The sequence below is a fragment of the Zootoca vivipara genome, chromosome 7 (assembly GCF_963506605.1).
Source record: "Zootoca vivipara chromosome 7, rZooViv1.1, whole genome shotgun sequence".
Lineage (NCBI taxonomy): Eukaryota > Metazoa > Chordata > Lepidosauria > Squamata > Lacertidae > Zootoca > Zootoca vivipara.
The window spans coordinates 50,439,922-50,460,022 of NC_083282.1; the positions used below are offsets into that span (position 1 = coordinate 50,439,922).

Sequence of the window (20,101 nt, forward strand, 5' to 3'; positions counted from 1 at the left end):
GGGCCTGCCTGGTGTTTTTACATGAGCAGAATGTGTCCTTTTATTTAAAATGCATCTCTGGGTTATTTGTGGGGCATAGGAATTTGTTCATATTTTTTTTCAAAATATAGTCCGGCCCCCGCACAAGGTCTGAGGGACAGTGGACCGGCCCCCTGCTGAAAAAGTTTGCTCACCCCTGGGTCCCAACAGCAAAGTTGCAGTAACTAGGCAGACATGCAATTTCATTTGCCGAGTGCCTCCAGCAGTGCCTGGATAAGGAGATAAAAATTCTTAAAAGGACATCACTAGATGGCCTTAAAAGAGGTTTCTCAACATATTTGACTCACCTCTGTCATAGATGAATCATTTCTTCTTGTCACAAGGGGCTTAATCTTGGGAGATTTCTGGTCTGCGACCATAATAAATCCATTCATTCATTCAATCTTGGGAGTATTCCTTCTCTATTCAGCACTAAAGCACAGCTACCAGTAGTTAAAAAAAAAAGTATCCTGCTAACAACTGTCCACTTCAGACTGCATTCAGCATAGAAAGTATCCTGTTTGTAACAGGAGACTGCTTTTTATGCTGTGGGTAAAATCAGGGCAGTCTCGAGCAGTTCGGCCGCCCTGGCGCTGAGGGGCGGAGATTGCTCCGGCGCCCCTGCAGGGCGCAGCATGGTTTCCACGCGGCTTTGCCGTGCGGCGCCCTGGCTCGCCGCGCCACCGGGGGTCTACCTAGAGCCGGTCCTGGGTAAAATACACTGTGCCACTCCACCCCTACATGAGAGCTGACTGGGTTCCACAAATTATCACTTTAGCTTGCTAGCCAAATCTCATTTTTTCCTTGATTCCTCTACAATGTATCTAGAGGAAAAGGAGTTGTTATCTTGTTTCACTTGTACTGAAGACATGGATAAGGCAGAAGAAATGCCTGTTTTTTCATATTCAAACCACAAGCACAAGCAAGCAACTCCAAAATTTCTTGGGATTCTTCTAGGTAGAAGGCAAGGGACACTTACATAGGTTTCCCACATCCAATGCCAAGTGTATCCCGCACAACTATAAACAAGCTTATACTGTATCCTTATCTTACCAAAATATTAACACTGAAAACAAATACATTAAGTCATGCTTTTATTTAACAGATTTTAATATTGCATATAGTTCACATGTGCTTATTGTCTTTCCTGGCAATCTGATGAAAGATTCTGGTATTGAAAGTGTGTAAATGCATACCCAACAAAAGCTGATCTAATTAAATATATTAGTGTTATGGTCCCAGTTCCTGTCCACCTAGCAGTTCAAAAGCACATCTAAGTGCAAGTAGATAAATAGGGACCGCTCTGGCGGGAAGGTAAACGGCATTTCCGTGCGCTGCTCTGGATTGCCAGAAGCAGCTTTGTCATGCTGGCCATATGACCCGGAAGCTGTCTGCGGACAAACGCCGGCTCCCTCGGCCTATAGAGCAAGCTGAGCGCCGCAACCCCAGAGTCGGACATGACTGGACCTGATGGTCAGGGGCCCCTTTACCTTTACCGATTTGATACTAGGCCACAAAGAATTAGTTGACTAGGTTCAATTAGCATGTAGCATATAAAAGAATGTAACTCCACTGTGGTTTATCAGAAGCCACAGGAAGCAGAATTGTTCCATGCAAGGTCCAGGACTTCTTAGGAACTAGAGCCTTAGAAACTCAAAAGCCTTTTTCTTAAGGCCTATCTCCCCTTCACACAAATTCCTGAATCTACTTACACTGCCCTCTAGGATTTCTTATCTTCATTGCAACCTACTATTATCTCCTTCCCAGTGATTCTTCCTTCCCACAGTATGACATTTTAATCCCATTCTCACAAAAAGTGTGATATTGTTGACACTTTGTTCTGTGATCATTTGGAATGTTTGCCACCAGAATCTCAACCGCCATTGGAGGCTTGAGTTGTAAAGTGCAGTACAGATGCAGTAAAGTGCAGATGGTCGTTTGTTCAGTCAATATTCATCCAGTCACATGGTTTATGGTCTTCTTGCTCTTGATTGTAGTGAATCAATGATTATCAAGCATGAAGGGAACCAAGGGAAACAGCACTGGAAGCTCTGTTGAGTGTCCAGTCAGCTTATAGGTTCCTGCTTGTGTAACACGACTCTTACCTGCAACCACATATCCTCCCCAAATCCACCTCCCACCCCCGTGTTGGAAGAACCTCAGTAGAGACTCATGGGGTACTGGTGAGGGAAGAGTTCCATTCTCAAGTGTATATCCTTAGTTCTGCACTGAATACAACCCTCCATATTTACACACCAAGGTTATTTCTCTGATGAATTAGTGAATTTGAGATCTCAGATTTTGCCATTTAAACTTTACAGTACTACCTTGTTCTCTCTAACAAAAACCATTAACTGTTCTGGAAACCTATCTACAAAGAAAATGTAATTTGACCAATGTCAAGAGAAACAGGCTACCTAATTATGCAGATTCTGCCTGCATTCTGTCAGATGACCAGAAATTGGTCCCCTTACTGGCTAAAGGTTTTAGTGCATTTGTGGATGAACTCAATAATCAATTCACCCTGAAGCTAGAACTTCAGATAGCAATATTCAAGTTGTGCCTACAGGTCTGTCAATTTTTTGAATATGCATATATTACTTTGCAATCACAGCTAAAAAAAATCAAATAACCTTAAAAACCATGTCATTAGCTTCCTACTCACAGTATTAACTCAGTATCAAAACTCACCATTTTTAGATGTCCAATATAGCAATTTAATTTTCAAAAAAAATTATTCCCACTAAATGCATTCCACCTCACGTTACACCTAAAAGGAGGTTTAAAGTGCCAGCCTATGTACCTAATCACCAGTAAAGCTTTTTATAATGGGTTTTCTGTTTAAGCACATTGCTTGTAATAAATCACATCATTATGAAGTTAACATCATTGTCTCCTCCACATATGTAAGAGTAAGGCAAGCCAGAAATATCTAAAAGGTATGGATGACCATGTAATTTTCGTTAAAAGGCTAGATAATGAAATTAAACCAAATGTTTTCAAGTAGTATGGATTTAATCTAAAATTCACAAGACCAATTATTTTCTGGGCACAAGACCAATGGATAAACGTTGCATGCAACATTTGTTTTAATGCAGAGCATTTAAAGCTTTGTCGGCATTACAAAGCTTAATTTTTATGCTTAACTTGAATCCCTGCATAGCAAGTTCACTTTTGGTATACAAGTTTGAGTGCTTCATTACTAAAATGAATGCTCATTGGAGTGTAGCATGCTAAGTCAATCATTATTGTAACTTGTTGTGAATGTGTTGTAGTAAGTAGCCATCTTTTAGCATATAGATGATGACCGAGACCATTGCCTCTAGGTATTTGAAGAGGTATCTTAAAAGGAGCTATGTGTGGTCTGTTACTTATGTATGAGCGTTCTCTGAATAGCTCTTTATCCAAACATTAACACAGTGAAATTTGATTATGGCTTCAAATTGTTCACAATAACAGATTTGAATTAAACTGTACACAAGTCCATCTGAATGTTATATTTGCATGAAAGTATGTCAAAATACGAAAGTTAAATACTTAGAACGATTTGTAACCAAAATTTTAATCCAAAGATCTCAAAGAGTTTACAGTGACATGACAACTTATGCACAATAAGAAAATTTCGCATCTACAATGTACCCTTATGCACCCAAATCCTTTAAGCTAGTCATCTGTTCTTTTGGTCTGCTCTATAATGAACAGATTAGGCAGTTCATATTTCAGCAGCAAGTACTGATCCACACAAAGATACAAAACTTAATCTACACTTTTACATGGTAGAAGGTAGTTCTGACTAAACTGGTATAAATCAGAACTTTTAAAACAGTATCAAAAACATATAGCTCCTACAAGGCTTTCATAACCCTTTTGCTTACTATTGGTTTTATCCTGTCCATTAACCCTGCTCTCACCCTGCATAGATTGCCCATTTGTGATTGTAGCAAATGCTCAGGATTAAAAGGTCATGTGTGTCGTGTACTTCCTTTCAAGTTTAGATCCTGCAGATATTCCAGAACACAATTATTTATATGAAGAACATTTGCCACTTGCATGGCTTTTGAGGTTTTATTTGGCAAGTCTATGCAAGGTTATTAGCTAAACATTAATGCAAATCAAAGTTATGCTTAAGGGTACACTGTAAAGCAACAAGTTATTACAATTCATATGACCTGCTCAGAACCATATACAGATTCACAACTGTTACATTTGTCACCTGTTACAAGAGACAAGAAAAACAAAATTTGACAGCTAAAACATTTTAAAAATGCACCAAGCTTATGAAGTCTTAAAAGAAAACAATGTTCTGTACATACTCCTTTCACATACTCCTTTCTTCAGATCTAATAGGACTTCCTGTACACTGCTGTTCCTGAAGTTCTATTTCCTGTCATTTGACCTGGAACGGCTAGATAGAATATACATCGAGATTCTCAGTCAAACAATGGAAGTAGTTCAGTATCATTATTTAAACACTGCCTTGAGTTCATACATCTGAAATTTCAACTAGACAAATACACATATTATAAGGCTTTTAATTAGTGCACTAGTGAAAATGACATTTCTCTAGTAAATATGCTACAGAATTAAATGTCTGTATTCAAACATTAAGGTTACGGAAGGGTTCTTACCTACGAGATCTGGAAAATGAACGGGAAGGCTTGTGATTTCTCTCCCTTGACAGTGATCTCTCTCTCCTTCTATCTCTAGAAAGGGACCTATAAAAGGAACAATCAGGATTTCAAGAGAATATATTTTTCATGCAATTCTTGAAAAACAGCATACTCAAATCTCTCTCCTTGAATAACCTTTTTCTTGTAGCTTTTACTTTCTATTTGAGTACTACATGGTACCAGTGCATTAACTAGTACAGTGCTTGTAAACATGCTTGAAAGTCTTAGTTTATGAAGCACTTTTTAGAATATGTAATTCATCATTGATACTGGATTCAAAACAAAATGTATCTTAGTTTATCATAGCATTTGATGCCAGAAAAAACTTTTAAAATTGTTTAAAGCTGAATTCAAACCATACTTTTAATAAACACATTTGGCATGCATTTTAACACAGCACACTGACAACTGTCCTAGCCAAGTACACTTTCAAAGAAGTCGGAGATTTATGGCACTTCAAGTACATAATTGAAACTGTCCTTTGGGCTATGAAATGTCCCACCTGTTTAAGGGGGTGGGGAGTCCCTTATTCTATAAGCACTATCTAGACCAGGGGTCAGCAAACTTTTTCAGCAGGGGGCCGGGTCCACTGTCCCTCAGACCTTGTGGGGGGCTGGACTATACTTTTTTGGGGGGGGATGAAGCAATTCCTATGCCCCCCAAATAACCCAGAGGTGCATTTTAAATAAAAGGACACATTCTACTCATGTAAAAACACGCTGATTCTTGACCATCTACAGGACAATTTAGACTGCAATTGGGCCGGATCCAGCCCCCTGGCCTCAGTTTGCCTACTCATGATCCAGACAACCCAAAAGCAGCACCAATAGTTTACCTGCTGCGGCTACGGGAGAAGCTTCTCCTTCGTGGAGATCTACAATCAAAAATAGAAAAGTGAGTATTTTCATCAATTCAACATTAGTGGGGCGAGGCAATTCCCAACTTGTCAAGTCACTGTTGGGCCCAGTGAGCGTGCCAAATAACATGGCACTCATCGTCCAGAAAAATGGAAAGATTCAGGCATTAAAAACTCAGTGTGATCAGCACGCTTCCAACCATGAGTTTGCTTTAACTAACACCATGTCATAAGCAAACCTGTCCAATGCAGCACTTCCATCTGAACTAAATCCACTGCCTAGAACACTATACTCATGTCCCACAAGTAGTCCCAAAATTGGTATAAACCAGTATTTTGGAACCCATGCAAGGTAAAAGTCCGCAACAGGACACAAGGTACCAAGTGAAAGACTAATGCACACTGTGACAAAGCCATTAAACACCATTAGAACTGCATATTTGTGAATGTAAAAATTAAAACTGTCATAGTGTGTTTAGTCTAAAGAACCTTAGTTTGCCCAGTTTATCCCAAAAGTAATTGTTTTAAGTTCCGAAAACTGTTAGTAAAACAGTTTAAAGGTGAAAGGAGTTGGCAGATCTTTGCAAGGAAGAACTAAGTTAGCAATTAAATGTAGTTTGCCATCTCGCATGCAAATATACTGCAGTTTAGTTTCTTATATTAAGTTTCCTTAACACCCTTAAAAGTTTTATTCAAGCAACATATGTATGTTACCACGAAATTATGCACAGCCAGCCTTTGATTGAGAAAAAGTAATTACTTATAAGCCGCTTACTCCTTATTTTTACCAGCAGTAAACTGTATAAGCAGGAAAAACTTACTAGTTTTTGGTTTCAACAAGCTAGAAATGGTGAGGTGAGGCTGCCGGACTGACTGCCAAGAAGAATTTGCTGAAAAGGTTTTGCCAGATGTTGCGTTGTATTTAGTTGGTTGGCGAAGGGGGTGTTGTGGATTTTTCCTGCTTTTTTGTTAGCCGAAGGCTGCTGCTGTAGTTGTTGTGAAGACATTTGGTAAATAAACAGCTGAGCTGATTGGCCGGGAATGTGTGGGCGGTCGAGGTGGCTGCTGCCGATTTGGTTAAGGTTGGAGAGAAGGCTGAGAGAAAACAGCATGCTCGGGAACCAAAGGGCGGTGCAACCTGACGACTGGCCATGCCTGGGTCATGTGAAACGACACCAGCCAAGCTGAATGGGGCGCGCTGGTCACATGACGCTGAAAGGGCTAGTTGACTGGCTAATGCAGACTCAGAGGGTGGTGAGAAGAGACATGATGGTGACTCTGTAACGGGTTCATTTTTATTAATAGATGGACCAAAAAAAGCATAAAAAAATGAAAAACAAGCCATCAGTACAACCATCTATTAGCTAACAAATACTCCTATTGTGTTCTACAGTGAAAGGGAACAGATTTCACTCTCTTATCTTGTATGGACTTTATTTACCTGAAACAGGCTAAAATCAGCCATTGCAGAAATAAAGACCTTAAGTATGACTAATAAACACCCAACCAATCTGTCAGGGTCAGAGAATGCATTACTTGTAAAAACCTGCTTTATTTTGAAATTTATTCCTGCATAACTCAAAAGTTGGTTATACTTCAATAGATTTACTATTGTCAGATTTAGCTAAGCAACTGTTCATTGCTTCAGCATTTTAAAAACAGTTGCCTGCCTGGCATCATTGTGCTAAAGTGGAAAAATCTCGAGTGGGTGAAAAAGCCAAGCTGTTGTATGCAATGTTTACAACAATGGTGTAAAGAAAAGAAAGAAAAAAAAACCAAGTTGGAGTACTGGGAAGAAAAAGAAAGTGACTAGAAGATGAACAGACTTCAGAAGGAAAGATGATAATCCGTGTTAGAGGGCACTATCAACTGGTATAGACACCTAAGGATAAAAGTCAGTGTTCAACACAATGTATCCCTCTAACACACACATGTTCAATGCTTTAAAATTCTGTGTCTGGCTAGGTATAGACAAACAAGTTTTTATAAAAAAGTCTATTATGCCAAATGGTAATACTGCCAACATTACTATACAAGTTCTTTGCTCCTAAATACCTGCGGCGAGGTGGAGGGCTTCTCCTGCGATAGTCATCTCGAGGACGTCTACCCCATGAGGGAGGGGGTCCACGGTTCCGACTACGTTTTTCACCATTGGAGAGTTCCACCCTGACACGACACCCACAAAGTGTTCTAAGAGAAAAAGGGAAGAGTCGTTATATCTAACAGCCCAATTAAACTAAGCCAGACACTTCAACTAGTACCCCTGTATTTCCCTAGTTATTTATTCTTCAACACAAAAACCATACAAAATCAGTCTAACTTTGTTTTGCTTAACTGAAAATTAGACTGGGGACCAGTATTTCACTCCTAAGAAGTAGCCAGCACTTAAAATTGTTTTGATCATATAGAACGCATATTCAGCTACAGGCTTCTTATAGATGTCAAAATAAAAATGTTTTTAAATCAACCATTAAGAGCCTGCAATGTTGAGCGTATTTCCATTTAAAAAATAATAATTAAATGTTTGAAACAGGGCACTCAGAATCGCAAGAGCTCACAACCAGTTTCCAAAACGTGTAGCTGTGCAAAATCTAGCAGCTCAGGAATAATATGCAACATGTTTAAACTGTACTCAAAATAAACTTTTCTTGCACAATCAAATGGTTTACATTTCACACAAATCTAACAGACTGTTAGTATGAATTACTCCCCAGCCCCCAACAGAAAATCAGTTCTATTTCTCTTAGATCTCCAGGTACAGAAGCCAGGCTATTTGTGACCAAGAAAATAATAAATCTAATGACAATTTCTTTTCAATCAAAGCAGCATATTACATTAATAGATCAGAGTATACACACAAGCTCAACCCAAATGTAAGTGAATCTTTACCTCCCATCTAGTTCTCTGACTGCATCAGCAGCATCACGTGGGTCTTCAAATTCAACAAAAGCAAAACCAGGGGGATTCCTAGCAACCCACACACTGCGTAGTGGTCCATAGTAGCCAAAAGCTCGTTCCAATTCAGTTTTGTTGCCATTGTTCCCAAGGTTACCTACATAAACCTTGCAGTCCAGTGGACACGAATCACGATGCATCTCTGAAAAATATGCAAAGAAAAACTGGTTTGCCTTCTGCTCATAATATTTATTAAATAGTGAGGGAACCTTTTGGATAAAAAGATATTTATAACAGGCTCACGATTTTGAAAATACAGTGCGGATGACTTGACTTACAACGCGGAACTTAGAAATATAATCCATTGTTCCAAAGTACTAATAATCTTATGTTGAAGACCCATACTCCATGCCCTTGAAACACATGAGTGAAGTCAAAATTAAGAGATCGCGATATAAGAAAGGAGTTGTCGATCCTTTCCCCCATTTGAGGGCGTCCAGGGGTTGACAACTCGTCTTGGAAGGGCGTGTTGTGTTCAGATCCCCAAAGCAGGCCTCTTTCAAGGGATCCTGTGGTGATTTGAACTGGGCCTCAGGCTCGCTCACGAGGAGACGAAAGGGGCTTCTTACGCCTTGGGTAACTGGCGCGCCTACTACTGAGCGGTTTCCCGCCCATAACGGCGGCCTCCGGTCCTCACAATTCTCCCTCAATTCGACTCGAGCCTGCGCATATAAAACCCACCACGCCGCCCCTCACACTCAAGCAGTCCGCCTCCCTTTTCATCTCCTCCCCGGGACCAACATCCCGGCGGGAGACCTGACGTTAATTCAACCACACAAAATGGCGGCGGCTCTTTGTCCGCTGCCGCAACCGCGAGGCCTTCCATCCCGACCAAGCCCCTCCCTCACCGGCTGCCGGGCCAGGAGTGTGACGGACTCTCGCGAGTAACCGCTACACGGTTTTATGATATATATTTTTTGTCCGGTCGCCTCCGCCGTCTTCCTCGCTTCTCGCCCCTCAGCAACCAAGCTTGATCGCTGCGTCGCCCGTTTTCCCGCCAAGACTCGATTCCGCCGCCGCTCCCACTTCGTCGCACTGGACAAAATGGCGGAAGGCGGCTACACACCCCGAGTTTATATACGTCCTGCCCATCTAGCACGTGATCTGGATTCTCACCAATCACACGTCGCTTCTCCGGTGATCGACGGTTCTTTGCACCCTACCCCCTTTCTCAGAGAGACTGCTCCGCCTCAAGGAGCAGATCCTTCCTGACGCTTCTTGTTCGCTTAGTAGTGCCTTGCTCCTATTGCCCAGTAGGCCGGGCCAGTGTCACCGTGGCAACCAGAGAATAGGTGGGGCGCGGGGGGGGGGACAAGAATGGATGGGGCGCGGCGGACAGTGCCTTACGGAGGCTTAGGAAGAGGCCGGGCTTATGGTGGAAACGTGTGGGGCAGGAGGTGTCCCGGTATTTTCCTAAAAGCCGGTGGGGTTTCGCTCAACTGCTCTATGTCCACTTCGATGCAACCGCTTTTCAAATTTCCCGGATGAGCTCAAAGGGTTTCCCTCTTTTAGAGGCGCGGCATTTCTCGCTTCAGCTTTAGCCTGAACCCGCACTGGATTGGGGGGACGGGGACCCACATCGCCATTAATCCTTAAAAGGGAATTTAAGGCGGCCGCAGTTCTGATTCTTTTCTCCTAACGATTTACAAAGTGGGGCTTGTTTCCGAAGAGCTATGTTTTCCCTTTGCAGAGGAATGTTGCCCATCCCAGGTGCTGTACGAAAGGGGCTATAATTTTGCCAACTGTGCTGTGACTTTGTTCCTAGAGGGGTTGGTAGATAGGGACCCCCGTTCCCACACCTGATCTGGCTTCAGCTGGCCTCGGAATAGGAAGGACAAGGAATCTGATGCTGTCAGAGAGAGTGGTACCTCCATTCTGTGTTCGGTTAGATGGGATGCAGGCCTCTAAAGGCAAGTGTGGGATGGTTATTGCCCCTGCTGTGACAGATGAGGCAGACCGTTGGCTGGCAAGTTGTGCAGAGAGGTGATGAGAGCAAAGTGTTTTGGGATGCTACTTGCCAACTCCTAGGGGCCGAGGTCCCTTTGCCCCCCCCCCAGAGAATATTTCGGGGGGCACCACCCTAAACAAAGTTGATGGCCGTTGCCATTCAAATAGTGTGGGTGTGCCCCATCATGTGATTATGTGGGGAAGGGCTTACCTAGGTCCCCAAATATTTTATTCAAGTTGGCACCCCTGTAATCTGACAGTTTTTGGCCAGGTATGCAAAAGATGAGTGAGGCCATTTTTCCTTAGTGCGGGTCAAAATCCCATCACCTGCTTCCCAACCCTGAGTCCTGTGTATGGCACCATTATGGGATAGTCCTAGCAATTTGTGATAGTGTGTACCGTAGCTGTGGTTCCCCTTTTCATGTGTCCTCCTAATCCCTCTCGGTTGCTTGGCAGAAAGAAAAAAATATTCCCTGAGCATCTTAAACAGGGTCCTTTCTGCAGGCTTATTGCCATGTGGTGAAAGAAATATCCTCTTTTCATTTGAGTGCTCTGTTGTGTGACCTCTCCTTCCTCCTCTTTGGGACTTATACTTCTAAAAGTACACTTTTGTGAATCCTTACATTTGGAAGATTGCATCGTATGTGTGACCCTATCGGTCTGCCACCTAGTGGCAAGCAAAGAAACCTGTTTGCTTTTCTGGAGATAAAAGCCGGTTTCTTACCTGTTTCCCCAGAGTTTTCTATCTGAATAATCCATAGCTCCTCTGCTATTTAGTCACCCACACAGGACTGCTTTATGTTGTAGAGTGGTCTGAAGTTATTCTAGGTTAAAACCCCAGGAGGCCACAAGGCCTATAAAGATATCATGGATATGGAGGCAACTAGTTCCCCCCGTCCCCGCCCCCCGCATGAATGGTATGTAAAAAGCTGGACATGTCATGTGCTCTTAATATAATTTTATGAGTTAGGTGGGGTAGGTTGTATGCCTGACCTTCCTTCTAATTCCTGGAATAGCCAGGTTAGCTTCCTGGTGAGGTAATGGCCCTCTAAGTATGTGCCATTAGGTAACAAAGGAAGTGGTTCTGTGCCAGATAACAAATAGTGGGTTGGTCCCCACTCGACTCACTGGTAGTTAGAAAGACAAAAGCAAGAATTGAGAGTTGTGGTGTAAGCTAGAAGCTGGAAGACAGAGCTATGCCTGATTTCTGTCTCAAGCTCAGGTGGTGTATACTGTATGTGTAAATAAACCATTGATCCTAAAGACACCATAGTCTCTGCTGTTCCTCATTCCAAGGAAACTGAAACTTGGGTAAGCACCTGGTCATTGAAATGTACATCAAATGCAAAACATTTTGGCAGAGAAAGGGAGGCATTTTATTTATTTGAAAGAAAAGCATCAACAATTTAGAGATACATACAATTTCAAAAATAAGAAAACATTGATTACGTATATTATATCAAACCACAATATCCTGCTACAAGTTCCCTTACATTGCCAGAAGCCAAAGCTCATGTTCTTTGAAACAAAATAAAAAATAAAAAATTCCTTCCAGTAGCACCTTAGAGACCAGGCATCCCCAAACTGTGGCCCTCCAGATGTTTTGGCCTACAAGTCCCATGATCCCTAGCTAACAGGACCAGTGGTCAGGGATGAGGGGAATTGTAGTCCAAAACATCTGGAGGGCCGAAGTTTGGGGGTGCCTGTTAGAGACCAACTAAGTTTGTCATTGGTATGAGCTTTCGTACCAATGACAAAGTTAGTTGGTCTCTAAGGTGCTACTGGAAGGATTTTTTTTATTTTTTTTTGACTATGTTAGACCAGCATGGCTACCTACCTGTAACTAGAACTCATGTCCTTTGGTAACTATTTAATAAAGTTGACTTGCATAGCATAGAAATTCTCTAATTATTTTGATATGCCAACACATAATGGGCCAGTTTCTCCATCAAAGCCACACAAGTTCCAGAGCTGCTGCCGCCGGTCAAACTTCAAGTTTGCTTTCAAAATCCTCCACAGCTTTTCTGTGGTGAATTTAGCCACACTTAATATAATCACATCTTTATGGAGTCTTCAAATAGAAAAATGGAGGGCAGGTTTAGGATTTAGAATGGATTTTTTGTTCTGCAATATGATCCACTTCATTAGACACTTTTATCCAATCCTGGGATATTCTTGAACTCAGTACTGGAAGCCAGCTTGTAACTATCTGGTAACTATTGTTCAGTGAAGGCCAGCACAGTTTGAAGCTTCCATAACTGTGGGAGTTAAAAATGCTGCTGGATGCAACACCCATTCTCTAAAAGTAGAGCTGCTGAAATATTTCCTATGATGCAACTTCCCAAGGGTAGTGGAATTGAGTAGCCATGGCAGCACACTTTGTCTATGATAGAATGCTTTAAGTTGTCATTCAATGAGCATCTTTCAATTTCTCTGGCTGACATTCACTTGCTCAGACAAATGGAATCATAGTTCTTATGATAATGGTAGTTGCCCCTCAATTACATAAAGATCAGATGTTTTAGACTTGGCTATGGCTAGTGCTTATTAGCCTGGAAACACGTAACTAGGAAGCGCTGCTGTGACAGAAACATCATTTATGTTAACTTTTTGGGTGTCCTGGAAACTAAAAAGAGATCACAAGATTTTAGCAACCAATTTAGCAACCTCTATTTAAATCTTTAATTGGTTACAAGTTTTGACCTTTTCAATAAATGGCTCTTACGCCAGGAACAGAGTTGTTACAAAGCTAGAAGCCTGTAGTGATTAGCTGATGAACACAATGACTCAAAATAAACAATTCTAGCCGCAGATGGTACAAGGCAGAACCAGTTAGGTCTGTACATTGCTACTACTTTTTGTTATTGACATCATGAAAACAATCCTACATTTAACTGTAGCTGCAATGAGGCACAAACAGCTATACCAATATGACTGCATAGAAAAGATATATGACATTCAGTGGTGTCCATGTGCTAGCAAAATGGGCTTTCACTCATGCATTCCTGCCCTCTCACCCTCACCTTTCAGCTCCTGCACACTCCCAGAATCTGTGTTGGACACTTTGGGAATCATTTGAGTAGATGGGCAGTGGGCAGGCACAGAGGAAATCCTGTTGTGTCAGCAGAAGTCCAGGTTGTGAGGTACTGGCTCTGTTCAGGCTTGCTTAGCTGCTGGTATTATATTATTTGCTCTGCATTTCTATTGTCTTATTTTATTTGTGCCGTAATTCTTGAAAGGTGCCTTGGAAATCCAAATCTGAGAGGCAATACTGCAAGTGGCTGTTGATGGTGTCCACTCTCTGCTGACTGGCCAAAATGGAAGTGAACTTGCCCCAGCTGCAGGTGGCTGTGCGATGCATATGCTGTTGCCTTCACCACTGGACTATAGAGGCAGGAAGCAGCCAGCAGAGGAGGGACAGGCCTCAGATACACCCAGAGAAACTCACCTTTACCATAGAGAAGAGACTGACGTGGGTCTAAAAGCTTCAGAAGCATGAACTTGCTCTGAAAGGGTACTGTACTGGGAAAAGAAGCAGACTCATTTACCTGGCAGTGGAGTGGAGGTTGGGGCAAGGGGACAGGAACCAAGGGAAAATAGAGCTGTGATTTATTTATCTGTGAAGAGAACCCTGTGATGGGAGGAATGCAGAACTTCCTTGGCAAGGAATAAAGATCTCACCAATAGTTCTTGGTGAAAGAGGGGTTTGGGGAACTAGACCAGGCACCCCCAAACTTGGCCCTCCATGTTTTTTGGGACTACAACTCCCATCATCCCTAGCTAACAGGACCAATGGTCAGGGATGATGGGAATTGTAGTCCCAAAACATCTGGAGGGCCGAGTTTGGGGGCCCCTGCACTTGACAAACCACTATAAAGAAGGAAAACTGAGAGTGTCAAATAAACGATAGATGAAGGCAACAGAATTCTTTTTTTATGTGCAAGGCTGAAAGGCACATATGTAAGATCAGTACTGATAAAATAAAATAAAATCCTTCCAGTAGCACCTTAGAGACCAACTAAGTTTGTCATAGGTATGAGCTTTCGTGTGCATGCACACTTCTTCAGATACACTTCTGTTTCAGTGTATCTGAAAGAAGGGTGTATGCACACGAAAGCTCATACCTATGACAAACTTAGTTGGTCTCTAAGGTGCTACTGGAAGGAATTTTTTTGTTTTGACTACATCAGACCAACACGGCTACCTACCTGTAATCGGTTCTGATGTTCAGAATAGCAGGTTCCTGCCTTATATCAAAGCTGAAAGAAGAACAGGCCTGCCGAGATAACACCGCTGGGATAGTATTCAGGTGAGCCCTCGCAGCCCTGCATCTTCTGACTCTAGCTATGCCCCATCTCCACACATTTCTGATCTGTGGATGGGAAGCGACATCTGCTTATGCAGCATCTGAGGAAAGTATTGTATGTATAATAGCAAGGCCCCATCCTGTTGCACCACCGTGATGTCCTGAGTCAGGTTGCAAGTTACTGTTGGTGACACTGGAGACTTTGCTGGGAGGAGCCTAAGTATTTGTTTGCCTTTGAGGCCACCATGGTTCAACCAAGACTGATAAACATTACCAACCTTAAATTTGGGGTGGGCTGTGTGAAGCATGTCTTTAATTTCTACTGAGCAGGAAGTTTTATTTATGCTTCTCCATTTTTAGTTGTATACATATATTAATATCCCACTTCATATTTCCAGGCTGAGCCCAGACACTGAAGGCATATTGTGACCATGCGCAATTGTAAATCCTGGTCCAATTCAAAATCTGACAATAACATGTCAAGAAGAGGAAGATTCCTCCTTGCCTTGTTCATATGCTCAGTTCTTCACTTCTCCGGCTGCCTTCTAGAAAAATCAAGCTGATTCTTACCTTAAACATGTGGTGCTGATTCAGAAATTATATCAAAAGTTATCCAGCAAAAAATGGTTGGAATAAGTCCCCCAGTGATAAAGAGTTTCACATTCTTCAGCCTTGCTATTGATCCCAACCTCCATAGCATGATTTTACGATCCTATGAAAATGACAGGATGAGAGATATTTCAAAAGCAGGAGGTCCTGGTGCCTTAATCACTAGCCAAATAGTAAACTTTATTGTCCAAGGTTGATTATCTCTGGGAGAAGCACATCTTTCATTTATACAAGGAGGAAAAGATCTTAGTCATAGAATATGATGCGCAGCTCACACCTATTGTTAAGTGTAGCCACAGAGCAACTATAAAAGAAGCTAGGAAGGCGCACACTGTCATTGCAGGAGGAGGTTCACTAGAGATCTGCTAGCAACAAGTAAGACTCCACAAATCAACTTTACCATACTCCAATACAAGGAGAAATAGTAAGTACTCTACATTACACTGCTATTTTTAACCTGTTGGGCTTAAAACTCTATATACACTTACCAGAATATAAGCCCCATTGAACTTATTTCTGAGTAGACATGTATAGGGTTGCACTGTTAAATATTTTCTTACAACTAATATTTAATGAAGATATTGCCTGTTCTATGTAGCTATACAAATATATCCCAAATATATTATTGACAAAATCTGTCAATAGGCGATTATAGTACTGGAAAAATTGAACCAATGGCTTGTGCCATTCAGGATGTATTTTGTGTACAGTATTCACATATTTCTTGAAAACCAGTTCTGGTTCAGATCAGAATATTTGTTTTGTTCGCCCCAAAAGCAAACAATTTTATATACATATTATGCTATTGATTTTCATAGGCAATACTAACCTGAGTGAAGATTGCAGTAATATATTTATGACAGGAATATTTGGAATATATATTTAAAAGATGGTTTTCTATTGTTCAAATTTTGTATCCTAATATACAAATTATTTGGTTTTTGTTGTCATAGTAAATATGAAAAGGCAAAGAATAATATTTCTTTAAAAATTATATATTTCAGGCCAATACTTCCTATCTGCCACTATGATTTAATTTTACTATCGATTATTTAAGTGGAATATGTTATAGTTGCAAGTTGCATTTCAATGTCCATCTTATTTCTTCTTGTTTAACAGTTTACAAGACAGAAGATGCTTTTGTCCCAAAGATATCTACAGATGGTGACATTTTTGTCCATTTTTTTTCTTGTTTGGTTTGCAACATGTCAAGAAACAAAAACGTAAGAATATTTTTTAGTTAAATTTTTGATAAGCTTTATTTTAATATGATGGGTTTTTTTTTGTTTTTTTTTACTGTGTTGACTTTTGGATGTAAAACGTTAACATTGCAGTAATGCTTTACAATATGTATTTTTCTGAAGGAGATCACCGTGCAAACAAATGTTTAGCATCATTTGTAATTTTTAAAATGATTTTTCTTTAAAATGTGATAAATTTGAAAGATACTTTTAAAAACAAGTATCCTGTACTGAAAGTCACAAGATAGCTCAGGGAAAGGGCAAAGTCTTCCTGTTGTTAGAGCTTTCCAAGATGGTTTCAAAAACCATAAAGAGATATTCTGTTCATTCCTAGATAGTGATGATAAGGGCGAGAAAGCTACCTCTTTTAACATGTCAAAGCACAAATCCATAGCAAAATCAGAAACAATGAAGACAGCTACAAACTGTATGTTATTCACATGTCTGTCCTGTTCACATATATTAGCCTGGTTTAGATATAATGGGAAACCAGTTGCTCACCACATGAGTGAGCCCACATGAACCTCAGGCTCACATGGTCTGCTGGTCATAAGGTTAGTACCTCTTTCTACAATCTCTTCAGCCTGGGCATAAAGAGGAACTGCGGCTTGTTTAAAAATGGAAGCTTCCAATCTCCTTGTGGCCACGGGAGAGAGATGCATAGAAACTCGAGACTCGTACTCTTTCATGGAGTAGGAAATCATGGTTTCCCATTATGTCGGAAACAGGCCAAAGTATGTGGAAGTCTTGGCATGAAAATGGGTGCATGGATCAGGAAATATGACTCCCCCCCCTTTTTTACCTCCCTGCACTCCATCAGTCCAGGCACTTTTCTCCTAGCCGAGTTTATGGAGCAGGGAGTACACCACAACTTTATTGCAAAGGTGGAGCACAATGAACAAATGAACAAATGTGACTGCCATCATCATGTCTAGCATAGGACACAGGAGCATATTTATAATGAATCAAGCCATTGGTCCATCCAGCGAAGCATTCTCTATATACTGACTGGCAGCCCTAACCACTCTCCAAGGTTTTAGGCAGGAGAGGTGAGGTAGTGGGGAGGTCAGCATGGTACAAATGCACTGGCAGAGCCAATCAGAGGCATTTGGTGGTGTGTTTGCACCGCACTGACCTCTATGCCACTCTACCCCTCAAACACAGATGTTGGAAGGTCAGGTGCCACCCTCATCCATGCTGTCCACAACTGGATAGGAGTCTTTCCCAGTCCTACCTGCAGATGCTGTTTAACCTTGAATGTTTTGCCTGCAAATCATGTGCTCTACCACTGACTTATGATCCTTTCCCAAGTATGGCCCTCAGTGGGCTCTCTTTGGTCAGTGGTACTATAATGAACAGACAAGTTCTGTGAATAACAACTAGCTATGCCACCTTAGTTTTATCCTGCAAAAAAGTCACTGGATAGAAACTATAATGCAATAACCTGAAACAGCCATGTGAACAGTGACAATGCTGATATGCTTGTACAGTAATCTGTCTTTTCATATATTAGTTTAAAGTTGGTTGTGCACCTATCAGTGATTAACCTTTACTGAATTTTAGGTTTCCCAGTTTGAAACAACTCCAAGTTGTTCAACACTGAAAAGCCATCTAATATTTGCTAGAGGGTAGCCATGAAAAGATTTCTTAGCAAGGGACAGGAAAGTAAGAAACATCCGTGCAAATTCAGACTGGAAAACATTCAGATTCCATTGAATTCAGTGGAACATATTCCAAAACAAGCATGCATAGAATTGTAGCCTTACAGTCCAATCCTATATATGCCTACTTAGAAGTAAGCCCTACTGAGTTCAATGGAACTTATTCTGAGATAGTGTTTATAGGATTCCAGCCCTAAAGAATTTAGAATAAAGGCAGATGAGGAGCTGTGGGACAATGACTTGCATGGCTTTGGGGACTGTCAACTTTGCATTGATCAGTCCAATTCTACAAAGAAAATAAGAAATGCAGATGTCAAACGTCTGAAGTGGTCAGCACTGGTTCAGACCCAGGAATACCATACACTAATTTTGCAAGCAGTTAGATGGCACCAGATAGTTCAACAAGGTTGGACACAATCCCTTTGTGATCTTGGTTTCCTCATCTTTAACTAATATATTTGAAATGTTTTCTTGCTTTGTTGTGAATGTGTTTCTGCTTCTCAAGCACAGTACTGGCTTTTTCACATTTCAGTAAGAGAGGAGTGGCAGAATTCCAGTTCTTGCATAATAAAGGAAATCTCCGTGAAGAGTTAAACCGACTGATTTGGCTCCACCAAGCCATGGGAGGAGTGCACACAGCCGTGGGCAGGGACATCCCGCAAGCACACATTGTATGGACCTCACCAAAGAACCAAGACCTCTCCGATCTCTCTGATGGAACTGGCAGAGAAGAGTCTCTAGAAATGATGAAGCAACTGCTGCTGGGATTGCTGGAGAAGGAAGAGCCTTTTGCTGTCCTCAGGAAAACAAATGTGTTGCAATATCTAAAGAATGTAAAAGGTAATCAGGACCTGCAAGATCTTTCTGACATATTTCAAGGTGGAGATCAAGATGGCAAAAGAAATCCCAGCACCCAGACATAGATTTTCTGACTGAACCTATTGCAGTCCATCTGCTACTTGAGATATATACACTGAGGGAGATCAAAAGAAAAGGTGATTAACAAAGAAAATGTGCATTTGTGCCATTTACTACTCCTTCGCATTGTTGAAAGGCAGCTTCACTAAGGGCCAGAACATTCCCCCCTTATTCCGATTATTATACAGGAATGTGCAGGGCTTAAAAGTTTCCTTTCTAGATAGCACAAATATTTTATAACTCTTAGCAATATTGCCATGGGCTATATATTATTATTGCTACTTCACTCCTTTGCATTTGTTGAACAATATTATTGAGGTATCTGTGTATTTGTGCATGCAGGTTCTGCTGGGGTATGTGGAAAGTATTCACTCTTTGTCCCTTATACGCATTTCTTGCTTCCACCCAGGGGCGTAGCCAGGATCAAAATTAGGGGGGGCAAGGGGCAAGGGGCGGGGCCAAGGCACGGGAGGGGAGGGGCCACAGTGGGGCAAGGAAAGCCATGGTCGTTCAGGGGCGAGGGGGCGCCAGGATCAGCCCGAAATCGGGCTGCTCCGACCCCCTCCTCCACCTCTGCGACCGGCAGGGGTGAGGGGGCGCCAGGATCAGCCTGAAATCAGGCTGCTCCGACCCCCTCCTTCCCCTCCTCAACCGGCAGGGGCGAGGGGGCGCCAGGATCACCCCAAAATCGGGCTGCTCTGACCCCCTCCCCCCCTCGAACGGCAGGGGTGAGGGGGCGCCAGAGGGGGCGCAAAGTGTTTGGCTGGCTTTCCCTCTACCCGCCCCACAGCCAGCAAGGGAGAAGGGAGACGTCCCTTCTAGCTGGCTGGCTGTGGGGCGGGTGGAGGGAAAGCCCCAGAGCTGCGCAAATATACATATTTTTAAATGTAAAAACATTCTGCTGCAACTCTGAAGATGTG

The 20,101-nt window shown here is 41.9% G+C and overlaps 2 protein-coding genes across 2 annotated transcripts; one reads left to right on the forward strand and one right to left on the reverse strand.

Moving 5' to 3' along the window:
- Positions 1-3,560: 3,560 nt before the first annotated feature.
- On the reverse strand, positions 3,561-9,543 carry SRSF3 (serine and arginine rich splicing factor 3). The gene is made up of 6 exons (XM_035123491.2): positions 9,348-9,543; positions 8,434-8,641; positions 7,600-7,734; positions 5,524-5,562; positions 4,647-4,733; positions 3,561-4,423 (listed from the first exon to the last, which is right to left on the reverse strand). Exons 2-6 carry the CDS (start codon positions 8,637-8,639, stop codon positions 4,396-4,398), a joined length of 495 nt encoding a protein of 164 aa, XP_034979382.1. The 5' UTR covers positions 8,640-8,641; positions 9,348-9,543; the 3' UTR covers positions 3,561-4,395.
- A 6,952-nt stretch (positions 9,544-16,495) lies between these two features.
- Positions 16,496-19,491, forward strand: LOC118089101 (parathyroid hormone 4-like). The gene is made up of 2 exons (XM_035123516.2): positions 16,496-16,584; positions 18,796-19,491. Exons 1-2 carry the CDS (start codon positions 16,496-16,498, stop codon positions 19,184-19,186), a joined length of 480 nt encoding a protein of 159 aa, XP_034979407.1. The 3' UTR covers positions 19,187-19,491.
- Positions 19,492-20,101: the final 610 nt, after the last annotated feature.

Coding starts and splice junctions, on each gene's coding strand:
- LOC118089101 (XM_035123516.2), top strand. CDS start 16,496: ATGCTTTTGTCCCAAAGATATCTACAGATGGTGACATTTTTGTCCATT. Junction 16,585..18,795: donor ACATGTCAAGAAACAAAAAC/GTAAGAATATTT, acceptor TTCACATTTCAG/TAAGAGAGGAGTGGCAGAAT.
- SRSF3 (XM_035123491.2), bottom strand. CDS start 8,639: ATGCATCGTGATTCGTGTCCACTGGACTGCAAGGTTTATGTAGGTAAC. Junction 7,735..8,433: donor GTCAGAGAACTAGATGGGAG/GTAAAGATTCAC, acceptor TTTTTCTCTTAG/AACACTTTGTGGGTGTCGTG. Junction 4,424..4,646: donor TCATTTTCCAGATCTCGTAG/GTAAGAACCCTT, acceptor TATTCTATCTAG/CCGTTCCAGGTCAAATGACA.